Here is an 18,798-nt window from a genome sequence, read left to right as displayed (position 1 = left end):
TGTAAATAAAACACACCTTTGCTTTGCTGAGGGCAGCTGTTTTTTCCCTCAGTTCAGCATATTGCCTTTCAGAAGCATTCATACTTGTTTCAACTTTGTCCATCCATCTGGAAAACTGATTAACATCTTCCTGGTAACTCGTCCATTTGGAGAGAGCTCCTTCAAGTTGACTGTAATTAAAAAAACACATATTGTTTGTGATAGTGAAAGTTCTCATGCTATTTGAGCAGTGAGATGTAGTCATATACAGATATTCTAGAGTATATTTATGAGAGAGATGCATCACAAGATAAACAATCTGTTAAATCTTATAGGTTTTAACTAGCAACACTGTTTGACTAACAAAGAGAAATTAAGTTTTCCAAACCTGGAATATTAAGTAGATCTGTAATTTATTTAGCTGACATGTTCTAGGTTTAATAAATGAATTGCAACTGAAAGCATAAGACCCAGAATCAGAAATTTTCTGCCCCTTTAACTATATTCAAATATTGCTGCATTTTAATGTTTAATTACCCTTGTTTCTTTAACTTGAAATATGTGCAACTGTTGATGCTTCACCAAAGAAATCTCCATTTTTTCCTTTATATTTCTTTATTCTATCACTGGGAGCAGCACTGTTGGACACTGTAATTTACAGTATGTTCTTTGGAATGGTAGCAAGTGGAAAAGCAGACAGGATCTCGACAGAGCAACTATTAATGTCCATGGAAAAAATCTCATTTCTGAGAAGGTTTCAAAGCATCAAGTGCAACACAAAGTAAAATATTCAAGATTATGAACATGGAATCCAATTTTAAGAGTACATTGACAATAAGTTTTAATAAAGCTTAGATCTCTCACAATTTCCTCCCTTCTACTTCAAATGAATATATCACAACTTCTAGACCCAAAGTGTTTGGCATATGTAATTACTTTACACGAATTTGACTCTTGAAGTAATAAAATTGCTTTTCAAAAGTTTTGACAGTGTTTTGTTACTAAGCATCATTCTGGACCTCACTCCCTTTTTACCTCTTGCACTGGATACAAGCAGACAGAAGGGAAGCCCAGCTGTCCTTCAGATTTTGCAATTGGCCTTCAATCACTGGTACTCCCTCCAGAGAAGTATTTTGCAGAACAGATTCTCCTCTTGTCAGAACAATTTTCATTTGGACTTCTTTTTCTTGTTTCACTGCTAGCAGACCCTAAGAAGTGAGTGGATATATTTTACTTTTATCACTACCTGGACATGAATATTCTAACTAGCTTTAATGGAACATGACCTGATCATATTTAGCAGCTTGTAGTGAATTGGAAGATGGACAGTGGGGTTCACAGCTGGGCTTCACAAACAAAAGTAACTTTCAATGGGCAGGTTCAGGCTATTAACAAACCCCTTAATTAACAGGAAAATTTTCGTGGAATCTGTGCAGGTACTTGAAGTATATCAGAAAATGTACTGTTCAGTGAAAAGGCTGACATACCAAAGGAAACACCACTTAGATAGAAAACAGGAGGATTCATTCATGGAGACAATGAGATGTAATGACAAAGCTCTTCTACAGGACTGAAATATAGTTCTACCATTCCAGGATATATTTGCAACATGAAGGTTTCAACAAATAATAACTGTCAACAACGTCAACCTAGGGACTTCAGCTCCTGGAGCTGTGCAGTTGCAAACTCACAGTTTCTAACCCTATGTAGTCATGAAAAACCTGAAAACATGAACCCAAAAGATTCAATGAACAAAAGCCAAAACATAATTTTAGTATTATGTTACAATCTTTCGCTTTTTGACCTAGCCATATAATTTTTAAGATCAGAATCCAAAACATCAATAAAATGAAAATATTGTCTTCTAAATAGTGCTCTTTAACATTATTGTGTTCTGTTTTCAACAGATGCTATTTTCTTAACTGTTGTAACCATTTTAAAAGCAAACAATTAAAGTAAAAGATTTGCTGAATCAACTGTATCACCTGTAAGATCTAGGAATATATATTGAAATATACTGAACTAACAGAAGTGACTACCCTACTTCTTCCATTTAACCTTCATCAGCCACACATCTTTTGAGTACTTCAAGGACTTTCATATATGCAGTGGTCCATGTCATTAAGGTCCTTATCTACTTATAGAAAAGTTCTAATAATAAGCTCTTCCTGCTATGAAAGGAGTTACTTTTGAGTAAACTGAAAATCAGCATCTGAACAGTTATTAGACTAATATGCAGCAACTAATCCTATAGTTGCATTCTTCATATAGATCTCAAAAGAGCAGGTTTTGGACTCTTGTTTCCATACCTCTAGTTTTAACATCCGGCTGTCCAGAACACTCTTGTCTGCGGTAGGATGACAGTAGGAATCCAGCATGTGAACAGCATCAGCAACCCAGTCCTGGAGGTCCTTGATACTCTGTGAGAACTGCTGGTGCTCTGCTACAATCCTATCCATTCTGGAAACCTTCTCCTGCAATTCATACAGCAATTAGCACCAACAGCTATTTAAAGGATTGCCTATTCCCCATAGCAACTCATGGACTTTAGAATGGGTCTCATCAATTATACAAAGAAGTTTGCTACATACAGTGATAATTACAAGTACACTTAAGCATGGAATGGATTTTGCATTCACACACAAATTGTCCAAACATAAAATACAAATTAAAATCTCACAAATGTAATCTTTCATTTTCTAAATCTAAGGCTGCAGTTTTATGGTTTCACTTTTTCTTAAACATCTGGTAAATCATATCTAAGCTCCATGTCAGTGTTGCAATGGAAGCTAACTTGTGAAATTGGCCAGTGCAATGACAGATTTAAGCCTGACAAGCTACCCCACTGCAGCAATATTGTTTTGTTGATATTTGGAAAAGACCTGTTTTCCTCAATGACTCTCACGGGTAAAACCACTCTTCTGAAAAGTCACTGACACTCATACAAATCAAAAACAAATGCTGAAGTTTTAAATGCCAAAAGGTTTAATGTAAACAAGAATACAGGGCAGAGTGTGGTTTTTTCCCCTGTGACACAGAACTAAAGCAAAGTCAATATAACAGGCTTTGGAAATTACTGAGAGGGATCTTTCCCAAGATCCATGGCTATCCAAAAGGGTTCAGGGTTTCTCTAATAGGCTGGACCATTATGTATCCTGCACCACAGATGACTCCTGCTCATCCTGCCCTCTTCTACAAGCTCTGCTCACATAAGCCTGTGTTAGTAACTCATTCATTTTTCACTTTCTCATTTTGCAGACATGAAAATTTATTACGGTCATGCATACAATAATTTTCAGTAAGTCAAAGATATGCTTTATAATTGTTACTTCTACAGAAAAAGCAGGAATTGCCAAAGTAGCAATCCCTTAAACACAAATACTTTCTGAATTAAATTGTTATTCCAAAACATATTTCCTATATCCTTAATCATTCTAGTTACTGTAGCAACTGTAAGCCTATATCAAGCCTTCTTCATGACATGGACTTTGAGAAGAATAATAGTCTTAATATGGAGGTTTTCTTATCTATCTCCACTAGAGAGATGGTAGAACTACCAAGTGGTGAAGTGTGTGAAGCTCAAAAAAAGAGTTATGTTAAACTCTCAGTTCTTGGTCTGATGGTTTAAAATCTGGCCTATGCCTCCGCTTGAACATTCAAAAGCAGCTTAAGAGGTATTTTTTTTTTGGAAGACCAACCTATGACTTTTAGGTGAAAATAGTTACAATTACTGCTTGAACATTCAAAAGCAGCTTAAGGGGTAATTTTTTTTAGAAGACCAACCTATGACTTTTAGGTGAAAATAGTTACAATTACACTAATCATCATTATAGGATAAGACAAAATAATAACTTGTCTGCATCCTGTATTTTCTACAAAAAACTCCACCTCTGCTAATTTTTGAAAAATACCTCTTTCAGATGCAACTTATTACAAAACTGTCTTCAGTGCTTGAAAGAATCAAAATCAAGTCTGATTATTGTATAACCAGGCGGGATTTACATCTTAATCAGTACACTTTTAAATAATAATAAAAAATCACAGTTCCATTTTGTTGGCAGTCCTTACTCTCCATTCCTATAAGTCAATGTGAAAGACAGAATAGCTCAGACGTATCACAGAGCAGGCAAGCAAGACAACTGCAGTGTTTCACATTTCAGTCTTTATTTTTCCCCACATATATCACAAGAGTTGCTTAGGAGCACATACATTGGATGCATTACCTTTGTCAGATTGCTTAGAGTAAGATACTGAGAAGACAACTGAGACACTCTGCGCATAAAGCTTTTGCTGACAGCTTGTTCTTCCCACAGCTGCTGAGCTTTCTCTTTTAGCCTGTTGAGCTGATGCTCGTGGCAGCTTATTTCCTCAAGGACAGACTGTAAAGCACAAGCACAGTAATAATAAGAGTGGGTGCAAGAAAGCAGGAGACAGAGAAGCATGAAGGTGCCATGAAAAATAGAAGTGACATATGGCAAGCTTGCTGAGAAAGGCACACCATACGGTTACAGCAATGGAGCAGCATGTCATAAGAAATGTGGAGATACAAAACTTGATGGAACAAGGATCATCAACAGCAAACCTCAAAAACAGCTCCCATCCTATTTAGAGGTCAGGATGCTAGAATGATTAAGCCTTTGTAAGTAACCAGTGAGGACAGGAGAATGGAACAGGAAGGTCTAGCTGTGTTAAGAGTGCGTATAAGTTACCTGCAGCTTTTGCTGTTCTCTCCTCTTGGAAGGAAGATCATGGAGCCGACTGCTACTTCCTTGTACTGTCTTCTCAGTTGTGGTCAGCCACTCCTGCAGAGGCTCAGCAGTTGCTTCAAAATCCTTCATCTGGATCTTTAAGCTCTAGGAAGGCATGCAAATTTCTGTGAATAGTCCCAGTGCACTAGACATAACTAATTCACAACACACAGATCAGGCACACAAAAAGGATTTATAACTGTAGGCAAATTATACACAACTCTTCAAATAAATTAGATCAGCTCTGCCTGTTCCTATCCCACAGACACCAAAATAAAAGTTTGAGAGGGCACATTTTTAAAAAGGAAAATAGAAGCAACAATGTACTACACAGCTGAGGAGAGGCTGAAGCAAATTTCTTTTAATTGCAAAGCTTTACAGATGTTATGAGACTTCACTTAATCCAATCCTAATTCGCATAACTAAGGCAGTGTGAATAAAGGCTAATTTGGGATATGAGTTATCTAATATCTGACTTCAGTCATTGACATTAAGCCCTCCTTAAACGGGCTGCCAATGTTTCTAGGTAATGTCTAAATTCAACCCAATCCCAGGGAACACTTCTGGTTATATTCTTTTTATAGAGTAAAACTTTGGTCATAAGAAACTGCATTAAATGCATATGAAGGCATTCTTTCCAGGCCTGCATACTTTTCTTGCAGGCTTATTCTGCATTATTTAATAAAAGAACACCTAAAATAATTCATGTGGCATATAAACCTGAACAGCATAGCTCCTGTGCCTTAGTTATTTTAATGTATTTTCCCCCCAGACATATTTAACTTTCTTTTCAGCAACACCCGTATCACTTACTTAAACATCTGAATCAAAAATTAAGCCTGTGAGACTGAAAAATGCTTGAATCAAAAAGACTAACCTCTGAGAACATCCTTTTTCCATGGCACCCTTGAGATGAAGAAAGGTAAGTCCTTCCTACCTGAGAATTTTCTTTGAAATGCTTCCCAACATAATGAATTAAGTGTATTTAAACTTTTTTTCACCTGTCTAGACAACATTGATTTAAAACGAGAATGCCTAGGAATTTAATTCTCCTATTCTATGCAGGGAATTTCAGATGAGACATTTTGACCCTAAAACCTATGACCTTAAAAAGTTTATAATTTTAAGATATTCACCACCTACTGGCTGAATTGTGCGTTCTGAACAGAGAAATGCACTTGCATTTACTTTAAAAGTTGCTTAATTAAATAAGTACATTTCACCTATTTGCAGTAAGAGAAACAACATTTACATACTCTACTGGGACTATTCAATAAGCAGCTGTGTCAGAAACCTGTACTAAAACCATTTTTCAGAAAGAAAATATGTTTTAGAAACCCAGTACATTTGATGAGTTTAATGAATTTCAGGAACTGCTGTCTTTGATTCTGAACAACTCCCTTCTGCATGAAACAACATATTAAAGTGAAATCAGGTCATAAAGATAGCAGAAGTAAACAAAAGTAAAATGCAAGCAGAAGAATAACACTTCTTGAAAGCATCTATTTCTTAGTTCTGTCACATAGTAAACACTCACAAACATATATAACATCTAAAGTGTGCTGTTTGAAACAGAAGCAAAGAGGAAATCTAGATCCAGTCTTTCCCCACTGTGACTGGTTCAATACCTCCAATGAAGATTTCTTCTGGTGGAGTGTGGTGATAAAATTTTTCCAGTCTTCTTTAGCAGCAGCAGATTTGTCCTGGATAACTTTAGCCTTTTCCTTTGGTAAAACGGAGCACAGTAGTTCACCTTTGGATGCCACCACGTTTAGCTTTTGTTGCCCATTCTCACTTTCTGATAAGAACTCCTAAAAATAGTAATAAAAAAAGCTAACTGGTGAACTTTGAGTCCCAATAAAGTCAAGCTGCTAGAAAATTTATCAGTGGTGAGAGTTTACTGTTTCTGCTTGTTAACATGCTGATGTATTTGCAGTAAATTCAATTCAATATTGTTTGAATTGATGGGAGTTACAGATAACAGCCACTTGACCCAAAAATGAAAGTGTCTGAATAATACATATATTAAGACTCTAGCATTACCTGTATTTTCTGTACTTCATGAGACAATTACTACTGATTTAGTTGGGTAATATATTCCCTTTAATATCCCTAGTACAAAAAGTGATAAAAGTTTCATTTCAGGGAACCATTATCCCAACAGAGATAACACAGGGGACCCCTCAGAGGCACACACTGGACCAAACCCCTGCCCATGGGCAAGTTCCAGCTCTGCTGGACTTGCCATGAGCATGTGGTGGTGTGAGCTGATGCTCACACCCTGATCAATGTCCAATCTGTGTGATTTATGCCTCTGTATCCTTAATTTACCTTCCCTGTTTAGAAGTATTAGTCTTCACAGAAATCTTGCACCGTGCTGGCGTGTAAGAAGCGTATGGAAAAATGCTGCTATAAAAATTATGCAGAAATGTAAGGAAACAGACAGATTATTAAATTCCAGTTTACTGGGATAATCTCTTTGCAACTTAGTAAAAAACTTTGTATGCATTAAGAACTCAAAGAAACTTAGTAGTCTTATATGGAAATATTTTAAGCTGTTATTATCATGATTATGTAATACACATAATCATTAAGTTACACCCATGCTCAGGAGTAACAGGCTTGATACCAAAATTATTAGGTCAGGTTCTGATTCTGTGTTACACTAGAGGTCTTAGTGGAGAATGCAAAGGGTCTGTTAGCTTTGAGATGCTTGGACAATCAATTCTGGCTATATTAAAATGAAAGATATTGGTGACTTAATGATGTAAAATGTGCTAACACAATGTTAACTTTCAACAACAACAAAATTTTAGGTTTATACAGGTTAGCAAGACATCTTTAGAAGTCCTAAAGCAGTCCAAAAAAAGTTTATTTCACCTAAGGCAGCTTTCACAGAGAAGGAGAACAAGGTATGCCCTTACATTATGGGAGAGCTGTAGTGATTTAAAAAAAAAGAAACCCACTGTTGAAAAAACCCCAGCCTGGCTAAAACATTTATATTTAATGTAAAAAAATTACCAGGACTTTTCCCTGTTCTGAAGATATTCTCAACATAATGCAGTCAAATATTTGATATATCAAGACAGCATTATTTGGGTTTTTAAGTAAACTCCTTAAGCAAACAAAAGAGAATATACCAAAATGAAGAAGAGGTGATATGGCTTTTGGTGTTTTCTGAGAAACAGTTATGAATTTCTTCTGTTATACTATCTAACTAAAGGTATAACAGGCTCATTAAATAATTCTCATTTTGTTAGTTTCAGTTAAAATGATAGCTATGTTCTATTAAAAATAATTTTCTTTCATTTGGTTTATTAGAATATACTTTCAACTGTCATTCCTTTCCACAGAATTGTTTGGGCTTATTTTAGTTTTATGTAGAAAATATTCTTTTTAAATGCCTGCTCACACTGCATATAATTTAACTCTGCTCTTGTACCACAAGTACTCTACTTTCATACATGATGAAAAGTATTCACTTAATTGTGAAATAACTCCAGGTACTAAGACTCAATTCTGGTATCATTCTGATTTTACAGTACTCTCCCACTTAAAACACATTTTTCTCCCACTGTAAAAAAGAAACAGGCAAGGAAAACTATTATGAGACATAACTACTTACAAACTGTAGCCCAATAATTAAACTAAACGAAATAGGAAAAAAAATAAAGTGTTTATTTCTTTGCAATGAGTCACCTTTAGTGTTAACAATAACACTAACAAAAACAGTAATTAATCAAAGAAATAAATCTGAACTGTACATGAAATTGATTCGGTCTCCCTCAGACTAGTATTTTACTGCCATAAAGTTACCTGTATTTTCTGCAGACTTGCTGAAGCTTCACTGATGTTTTGAGGCACGTCAAAGCATTTGGCAGTGGTGACTCTTGCATTGACCAGCCACTGCTGAAAGTCCCTGAAAGCCGTCCGAAATCTTTGCTGCAAGATCTGCTCTTTGCTCTGACATCCTTTTGAAGCTTGCAGGCAGAGGCTGGGTTTATCACATCAGGGAAGAAGAAAAAAAGCGAGGGAGGGAGGGAGGAAAGGCAGGACTCTGTTAGGTGACAATGCTATTATTTTGTTCTCTGAAACACAATGGTAAGGGTAGGTTAACCTGGATTCCTCCTACCAAATTTATGCACTTAACTGAGGCACCAGGAAATCCATTAGAAGCTTTCAGTTCTCAAAAGTGAAGCATGTAAATTGGGACACAGCTGTCACAGATATGACAGGTACAAGTGTTTCCACAGAGTGACTCAGTGCACCTAAGCATCAATGTATTCTGCAAGCCTCCTTATCTCTCTAGGGAGAGGGCGCAGGACTACAGCGAATAAAATTCTGACTTCTGTGGCTCTGTTAAGTCCACAAGGTTATAAAGGATCAATCTGAATAATCACATCCTCCTACAGCTACAGAAGCCAGAAGCTATAATCTTCTGCAAGAAACAACAGACCCTTCTGTCTGAAATGCAGGTGTCATACTCCAAAATAAGTCAGAGTGACTTGAGAGAAAGCAAGCAAGCAAATGCTACCTTCCCTAGCTTGTTCCTGCTTCAAGAAACCAACTAAACAAAGAATAATATGAAGGACAAAATCAAGAAAAATATCTGAACTAGCTGGCATAGTCCGTTTTCCTTCAGACAAGTAAGATATACTGCTACATCACATTTTTACAAGGACTCCTATAATACATCAGGTATAGATGTACATTTAGTTTCAGCTGAGTTTAGTGGCACAGCCTGACTTTAAGAAAAAAAATTCAAAAAAATCAAATTACTACTTTGAATCACTTTTGTTGACACCAAAATCAAAATAATGATTCTAACTATTGTATATGCCTGTTTCTAGTTCTAAAATTCTAATTAATGGTTCCCTTAAAGACAGCTCACCATCCCCCCCCGACACACACATGAGATAAACTCTAAACAAGATGACTGCATACCTGTTATATTCCTTAATCAACCCTGAAACTTTTGAAGAATGAGTACTTAAATCCCTGGAAAATCTACAAAGATCATTCAACTGAGTTTTGATCTCATCTGTCATTTGTTCAGACTTTACTAGAGCATCCAATGTTTCCTGTTAAAACAAAATAAATGAAAAATATTGGTGAGTAAATATAAAAAGAACCCCACAACTTTTTAATCAAAATTTATCAGAGTTTAAATTAATTCATTTTAGATCTATATGTTTACTTTCAAGACTATTTTAGCAGTCAAGTCTACAGTACCTTATTTGAAATTATGAGCTTCTAGAGCCCAAATTTCTGGATGCCTCAACTTCCTTAGCTCAAAATGTTCTTGAAGCCTATTTTAATATATTAATTTCATTCTAATAAATGAGCATTAGTATTGTCAATTATCTGTACACACACAAAAGTACATACATTTAGAGAATAGCAAATTATACGTGTTTATATATAATTATATAAATATAATTATCCTGTTGACTTGAGTTTACAAGGTTAAAATTTTTTTGAGCTGCGTCCAGAAAGTAAATTTATGCAGAAAGCTTTTAAACAGATTTGTTTCAACTCTTTTCACATATGACTTCATAATTTAAAAGTACAGCTGCTCACAGTCATGTCAGAGTAACTGGGTTACTGCCTTCATTGATGCACTGGAACAGTTCTTGCCTTGGAGACAGTTAAGCCAACAAAACAAAAAAAGATATTTTGTTGGCTTGGCTTGCGTCACAGGAAGAAGTGTGATAAGTACTCCAACAAAAACAGTGCTTGATGATGTCCACAGCATCTCCACTGCAGACTCCTGCCAGCTACTCCAGCATAACAAGCTGTGCAGACTTGGCTCCTCGCCTCACTAGGAACTAAATTCTTCAGACATTCCTCTCAGGCTAACAGCAGAGGTTCTGCAGTGCAGGCAGACCAAAGCATTTGGCATGTATACAACAGTTTGACTGTTCTGGAAGAAACTTACAACATAAACTTGAGAAACAGATCATATGAAGGTGAAGATAGATTTGAACAGGGACCTGGAAGTGGGAGATAAAGATGCCTCCCAAACACATTTCTGAAGATGCATATATATGTATATATTTATATTTTTATACATACATATTCAGAATTTTAAAAAATAGGTTGATTAAAAATACACATAGTAAAGAGTTCCGCAGAAAATTGAATGTCCAGGAAAACTACAAATGATATTTTGCTGCAGCAGATTTTCAGGACTCCCCTGATTTACATTATTCATTATTGTATTATGGACTATCTTCTTTAAGCCACTCATACCCCAGAAATCTCTTCAATAATGATTAACAGATACTTGAAATAGTCACTTGTTTCAATGCCATATAAAGTAGCATTTGAACTAAGTAATTACGTAAGAGCAATAATGCTTAGAAAAAACAAACCCTAAACTACTTTTTGCTTACTGTACTTACAGTTAAACCACTGAAACCATTCTTTTGGAAAGCATGAAATATAACACTACAATGGGCATTACCTAAACACAGGATGTCACAAATTGCCAAGGGCAGGAATCACCATAATGAATTGTCCCTTTTTTATGTAAAGAAAGCATCTCTTAAGACAGCACAATTTTTCAGTTTCAAATAACCTACCTCAAAAACTATTAAGAGGTTATTCTGATTACATACAGCCTTAGGCATAGCCTACTAACAAACAGGAGCAATAACTTGCAAAGCAGGGTAAATTTAACTATGGCATTTTTCCATACAGTGATATCACTGTTGCAGCCAGTTGGATTTAATATTGAATCTGACAATTACAAAAATAATTTGCTGAATACCAAGCACAAAATCTGTTGCTCTAATGCTGCACATACCTAAGGGAACAGAGCTTCAGTATAACAGAGTAGCAGAATGATCTTGCTAATTCCACGAATTAGGAAATGCATTTTTAATTTGTGGCCTTGGCTAACATGGCAACAGAATCACTGTGAGACAATAGAAATGGAAACTGCAGTGCTATTTTACATTCACAATAGGGCTTTTCCCTGGGGTCCAACAACGGGAAGATTACTGTCACATTTCTTCTAACTATAAATAAAATTACATAGTGGGGCTATGCATAGTTACCTCATGAGATGCTGCTGCATCTTCGTCATCAGCCACACTTTACAACTGTCTAATCTAAGTAGTGTTCTTATATAGACTACAGTATGTACATATTATATATACTACCAATAAAAGGAATATCCTTTGAATTTAATCCTTCTCCATTTATGAAATAAAAAATACCTGCTATGTTGATAACAATCCCATATCTTCCTTTCCTTTTGAAAAATACATATATATGGAACACTTTGCATATTTGTACAATTATTTGTTTCATCTTAATGACCTCATTGTTACTCCTACAGATACATAATGGCACTCAAGCATGCAGGTTTCATAAATCCATGCAAGAAATTCTGTGAAAGAAGAAGCCACAGAAATAACTTGGCACAGACCCTGCAGAAGATTAATATTCTCAGTTCAAAGAAAATATGTTCTGGGACTTTTTTTGTACATGACTTCAGTCAAGGGGTCAGAAAGTAGGCAATACACTCCTCTCCCCCTCTACTGAAACTGCTTTACTACAATGCTATAGGGAAACAGAAATACTCTGTATCTTTCACCAACATCCGTGATTCATTGTGGTTGAGAAACAAACATGTATCTTGATTGTTGCAAATATGTGTATATATTTACACGGAGGGGCTGTGATGTATATATGGGGAATCTTTTGCTAGGAGACAATCAGGAACAGAAACAACCTCTATTTCTCTCAATTCTACTGCATTCGAAAGCAAAGCAATTAGGAGTTAGACCCATTTCCAGATTAATTTATTTGATTATTGGGCAAGATCTCAACGTGCATAACATAGAGGATATTTCAAGAAAAGGAAAGTATAAGCCAAATACCTTCCTGACAAATTTTAATGGCACCAGTTTCTTACTTGGCTTTTAGGAAAAGCTTCACATTTCCTCCATCAAATGCTACTCTGGCTCGAACCACTCACTGAGCAACTTGGAAGCGCACCCAGAGCCGGTGTGCCAGCTCCTTGGCTTCCTCCCAGGGGCAAGCCCGGGGTGTAACACCTGAAATCCGGGCAGCGTTTGCTCAGCCTGGTACAGCAGAGGCCAAGGGGAGGGACGTGTTCTGCCAACACCGCTCGCTGCGATCACGGTGACACAAAGAGTTTGGAAAGTCGGGCTTTCACAGAAATACCTCCCGCAGGTACTGATTTTACCGTGTACTGGACAGTCCCGCTGGGCGGAAGCTTCCAGCCCGCGGCGACCACACATCTACAGCGGAAATGCTGCTAGGAAAAGAGACATGCCCTTACTTTCTCCTTGCGCCAGCTCTCCACCACCTCGGCGTCCGTGCTGCGGCAGTCGGCGGGGGCCAGCCCCCGCGCCCAGGCGGCCAGCTGCCCTGCGAGCCGCTGCACGGCCTCCTCCAGCCGCCCGGCCTGCGCCGCGAACTCCCGCTCCGACAGGGCCATCTGGCTGAGCAGCTCCCGCAGGCCGCCCTGGCTGCGGCGGGCGCTCTCCTCCCACTGCCGCCAGTCCGCCTGCAGCGCCTGCATCTCGGCCGCCAGCAGCTGGCACCCGCCCGCCGTCGTGCCGCGCTTGGCGGCCGGAGCCAGCGCCTCCACTCGGCTCAGCCGGCCCGCGCCGCTCTGCCGGGACTCCACCAGCTCCTGCGGGGCGACATCGCCATGGTAACCCGCGGGCCGCCACAGCGCCACCGCCGCCGACGGCGGCGCCGGCCCCGTCCCGTCCCATTCCCGTCCCGTCCCATTCCCGTCCCGTCCCGTCCCGTCCCGTCCCGTCCCGTCCCGTCCCATTCCCGTCCCGTCCCCAGTGCCCGCACCGCCCCGAGCCGCGGCTCCCTGACCGCAGCGGTCTGGGAACCCAGGGGAGTAAAACCCAATCAACAGCGGCCCTAAGGGGGATCAAGCAGCAGTTCGGAAACTGTCTTCAGCTTTGGAGAGAATGACAGGAAGAATGAACGCGCTTTGGATATGAAAAATACTGTTTAGGTTGAGATGCGGAACATAAAGACTTTGTTGGGATCTCTTGCGTAAGAAATGCTGGTGTGTAGTTGCTCGCAGCAGTCTCAGAAACAGAACTGCAGTTTTCAGTCTGCTTGTGAGCTGTGATGTGCCAGAATTGGTTGAACATGTGTTTTTTCTGAGTATAATGGTTTTGTTTTTGTTTTCGGGGCTAAATTCCTTCTACAGCATCCTTATTTAAATCTCACACATCTCATACAAGGGAATCGTTCCGTTTAAGAAACTGGAGAATGTATAAATACCATCCCAAACACTGCATGTTATTTCTTCTCTTGTTCATCTTAAGAACTAGATGCTGCTAACTCCTCCCTTTCCCGTTTTACGGATCAGGAGTTTGAGCACAAAGGAGACTGAAAATTGCCCCAGAATGCACAAAAATCTGTCATTTGATCTTGGGGATCCTGAATCTTCATGTAGCATTTAACTTCACTGTGTCACTCTCTTGTGCTTAGGAGCAGAGTTTGAATATCTGAATGTAAACACCAGGCATGGGCAAAACACATAGCCTGCTTCAGTGTTGCATTCAGGAATATGCAAATTTCTTAAGCACTCAGATGGCTAAGAATAGGTTCCAGGCTAAGGAGAGTACACACAGGGAGGCAACTCACATATTTCTACCATGTTTCAGGAGAACAATCCTTGTGCTGCTTTACACATCTCCATTTCATGCAAAGCAGGAAAGGTTGTCTCTGATTTAGACAATTCTGCTCATGGAGGAAGCATATTTAGGGATGAGGAAAGAGAAGTATTCATTAATCAGCTAAGCCACATTCTTCTGTGATGCCACTGGGCTTCCGCTCTTGCAAATTGTTTCCATGTGTGCCGTGGTTAACTTAGGTCTGATTATACTTTTACTCCATCTGTTAATATGAGAAGGGAGTCGAAAACAAAGCACAGCTTGGAAATCTTGCTTTCAGCTCACTGAAATGTAATCACCATTTCAAAGAAAAAAAAAAAAAGCAAGATCCCACAACTGTTTGACTGGGTTTTTCTTAAAGCATGGGGTCTGAATTGCAGAAGAAATCATGAATGCTCACGTACATTGATTTTGGCCAGCTTTTTCTGTATAGTTGGTGTATCTCCAGATGCATCTGACCAGCGGTGAAGCTCTTCCTTTGCAGAATGAAGCCAGTCTGTGAATTCATGCACAGCATCCAGATAAAGCAAATGATCTTTCACGATATCTTCCACTTTCCTCATTTTCTCCTATCAATCGGATAAGAAAGGAAAAAAAAGAAAAAAAGAAAGACCATTAAATTACTTAAATACTATGCTGGCTTGAAGCATGCAGTGGTGGTTTGACTCTGTATCATGCATTTGAATAGTGAATAGGTATAGCTTGTGGCATCAGAACAGAGACTGAGAAACACTGGGAAAGGTTTGGTTTGGGTTGCTCTGGACAAGAGTTTTCTGCTGGAGCAGGAGCCTTCTGAAAATGGATGCAAAAATATACTTTAAAATAGTCTAATGTATGGTTTAGTAGATGTCAATGCTGCAGCTGGGTCACTCTGGCATGTTTTCCCAATACACCCTGGAGAGGGTCTTGCAGATCACCCATGAGCACTCCCAGGGTGCAGCATTGCTGCCAGAAACACAGCTCTTACTTAGAAGCACCAAGTCTCCACAAATGCTAAGCAGTGTCATGGAAACATCTCACAGGAAAACCACAAACAAAAACTTTGGCTGTCCAAAAGTGCAAAATGATCTTTTGGTGCCGAGTCCTATTCTGACCATCACATCAGAAGTGGTGGCTGTCCCCAGCCACCTACCCTGCAGTCCTGGAGGATGCTTTCCCTGACACAGCTGCCTGATGCAGCCGCTTCCTGGCTCCATGTTAGCTTTTCAATGTAAGCTTAGAGTGGGGACAGTTTATCTTACTGTGACACAGTGAAAGAGTACAGGGGTTGAGGTTTGCCTTTGGTCTGACTGAGTAAACTTGTTGCTATATTATTTTGAGATAGCACTAATGAATGTTTATCAAAACTAACCAGAAGTGAAATGAGCTAATCAAATCAATTTTTCCCCTGTGTAGATACTGTAATCTAGATTGAAGTGTCCTGGAGCTAGTTTCAAACTAAACCACCTCCAAATTAAACTCAGTTATTTTAAAGTTTGAGTAACTCAACATTCAACAAATGCTATTAAAAAATAAATCAGATTAACAAAACCCACTGTTCCCTCTGAAAATAATAATCACAATCCCTCAGAATGTGTCATTGTCAACTAGACAATGGATAGTTAGTAGCTAAACAAGGAAGACCTTTATACCTTAATGCATTTTATGCAGCAGCAGGGTAAGAAAATGTCCACATGCACCTGACTCTAACCAAAACAGCCTCCTAGGGGAGCAAAAGATTCCTAGGAAAGGAAACCATGCATCCCTGTGTACATTGCTCACACCAAAATGTAGCACCAGTAAAAGGGGTGTGGAGGCAAGGTGTTTCACTCTCATGATCTGGTTGGCAGAAAGTTTCAGTGAGCTCACACATCCTTCCTTAGAAACCAACCAGAATACCTGTATAGCATGTGCAGTGCTTAGTGGCTTGAAACACCACAAAATATGGGCATAAATCTTTTTGACAATAGGATTTATCTTTATGACAATATGTTTCCTGCTCAGGGAGGCATTTTATTCTTTCCTTTCTATGTAAAGAAAAAATTAAAAAGTGCTAGGAATGAATGAAAATAATTAGATGAAAATAAATGTGTCAGAATATCAGAAATAGAGTTGTATATAAGGAACTAGGAACAAAATATATGGCCTTAATTTTTCCAAAATCATAATCACAGCAATTTCAACTCTCAATACTATTTCTGCATTCCATTAAATTTTAGTAAATTATACTCAATGTTTTTATTAGACTCAACTATATTGGAGGCAAGATTGTTCACAGTCAATCCTTTAGTTACTATAAAATACAAAGATCAACTTTTTGTAGCTGTATATACAAACGTCTAAACGTTATACTTGCTAGAAGTGGAGATACTTATCTTACCTTGGCTACAGTTGTGATGTCATTAAACTGTGTTTTTAGTTCTTCTCGAGCTGCATCTCCAAAGGAATCATCCCCCGTTTTTTCAGATAGTTCCACAGCTTTTTCAATGAGTTGCTGTAAATCACCTGAGTGATCCTCTATCTCGGAAACAATAGCCTGGAAATGGTCCAGCTGAGCAAACTTCTCCTTCAGACCAATCTGTGGTTCTAAAGGCTGTTCCACTTTGTGATCCAAATTCTCTAGCCACTGTTCCAGCTGGTTTTTCCTTTCCAGATAGTCATTCCACTGGCTGATGACGGAATCTAGGCAGCTTACATTAAAAGAAACAAAGTGCAGATGAGAACTTTTAAACAGTTTGGGGGGAAAAAAAACCAACCAAAAAAACCTGCTTATACCTTAGTTGTTACGCTGTCTGTAGCTATACACAATAGATTTAGAAGATATCTTTTTTCTCCATCTTGCTTTTGTTTCCTATATCAACTTGCATCCAAGTTATTTTAGAATTCCTGTGGCTTTTTGGCCCCTTTGTACAACCAGCATTGCTGCCTCCCTATTACAGGTTACGTGAGCAATCTATCTGCCTCAGACTAATGAAAAGCACATTTCAGTGTCTGTTGAGCAAAGTAAAATATGGAACATTACTGGAGTTCTTTTATGATCAGAGTAATAAAATATGCAGCAGCCTATGAAATTACTGTCAATTAAGAGATATTCTGGCAAGTTTTGAAAGAACAAACCCATTATCTATAGACTCATTTACAATTTATAAGATATATTCCCTTTTGTTATATATTGCTTCTCCTAGTAGATCACCATATCTCTCTGGGATTCACGTTGAAGAATGTAATTCTCATTTCACTGGACTTACACATAGACAAGGGTGTGGTAAGATTTTCCCTCAAAATGCTATGGTCTAACCTAATCTAAAAAATGTTTTATGATAAAAATTTGGTGAAATTTGAGGGACATTGTTAGGACAGCCCACTATAATTTTCTACATACTATTACAATTGCAATATTGGTGCAGATAAGAAAGTGACACCACTTTCAGGTTTTTTATTTTAAGAAAAAATGTAGACAAACTGGTGATAGTCTTCAATCTCTTGAATAACAAAATAGGTGTTACAGAGGCCCAGAAAGTATTACCACAGAGAAATTGAGAAACATAAGCCTGCCTAGAACAGAGATGATGGAGGCTTTCAGATGTATAAAGTTATCTCACATAGGCAATAAGAAAAACTTTCCATTTCCACACAAGTTGAGATGAAATCAGCTTAATATGCAAAAAAGATCATTTGGAGTTGATATTAAGATTTTTTTTTAAATTGAAGAAACTTAATGAAAAACAGAATTGAGAAACCTTTCCTGGGTTATGTATGGAAAAGGTAGATAAATATCTGTCACATGTTCTTGGTCCTGCCCAAGTGCAGGCTCAAAAACTCAGAAAGTGCTTTCTAGATTTTTCTCTGTATGAATTGGTGTGACTTTTATTAATTTTAGAATAAATTTAAGTACCATCTCATGTGAAATTTGATCCATCTGATAGGGTCAACTCATCATTTTTTTTCCAGGCAATTTTGGTTCTCTCTGATAATGCAAATTTACCCTCACATACCAGTAATGAATGAATGTTATTTTACATGCCGTAAAGCACTGCTCTCTGTAAGCAAAGATGGCAGGGTCTGACAGGGGAAAACACCCTGTGTTTTCCAGGGATTCTTACCTCTGCCAGTTCACTGAGGTACTGATGATGTCATTCCATACATCCTTCAGCGTCTGAAGCTCAGTTTGTATCACTTTTTGTCCTTCCTCATTGCTGCTTTTAAGTGCTTGTTCTCCTTTGCCAATGGCCATGTTCAGCTTAACCTCACCGTCACCTTTGAGTAAGAGGATCTCCTGTGAGGAAAAACAAATAAAAATATTAAATGTAACCTGATGAGAAATGAGAGCTGTTATTCTTTCAACAGTGAACACCATCTTCTCTGAGCATCCTTAACAGTCATATCCAGTAGGAATTCCTAGACACCTT

The 18,798-nt window shown here is 38.2% G+C and overlaps 1 protein-coding gene across 21 annotated transcripts in view; it reads right to left on the bottom strand.

Annotated features, from left to right (window-relative positions):
• Nucleotides 1-18,798, bottom strand: part of SYNE1 (spectrin repeat containing nuclear envelope protein 1) — a 293,146-nt gene that overhangs the window by 137,228 nt on the left and 137,120 nt on the right. For 20 of the 21 annotated variants that reach the window (XM_039707342.1, XM_039707354.1, XM_039707356.1 and 17 more), the window contains 12 exons: nt 18,493-18,665; nt 16,770-17,079; nt 14,815-14,979; nt 13,042-13,398; nt 9,672-9,808; nt 8,544-8,721; nt 6,356-6,538; nt 4,689-4,832; nt 4,203-4,358; nt 2,289-2,453; nt 1,015-1,187; nt 17-170 (listed from right to left, as the gene is read on the bottom strand). In XM_039707342.1, the coding sequence (XP_039563276.1) occupies nt 17-170; nt 1,015-1,187; nt 2,289-2,453; nt 4,203-4,358; nt 4,689-4,832; nt 6,356-6,538; nt 8,544-8,721; nt 9,672-9,808; nt 13,042-13,398; nt 14,815-14,979; nt 16,770-17,079; nt 18,493-18,665 (2,295 nt within the window). The remainder of the gene's footprint in view (nt 1-16; nt 171-1,014; nt 1,188-2,288; nt 2,454-4,202; nt 4,359-4,688; nt 4,833-6,355; nt 6,539-8,543; nt 8,722-9,671; nt 9,809-13,041; nt 13,399-14,814; nt 14,980-16,769; nt 17,080-18,492; nt 18,666-18,798) is intronic. The other variant, XM_039707352.1, reaches the window with a different exon arrangement.

The sequence above is a fragment of the Passer montanus genome, unplaced genomic scaffold (assembly GCF_014805655.1).
Source record: "Passer montanus isolate IOZ18808 unplaced genomic scaffold, ASM1480565v1 scaffold2, whole genome shotgun sequence".
In the NCBI taxonomy this organism is placed as follows: Eukaryota; Metazoa; Chordata; class Aves; order Passeriformes; family Passeridae; genus Passer; species Passer montanus.
Note: the sequence above shows the minus strand (reverse complement) of the source record. Positions and strands in the feature narration are given on the sequence as shown.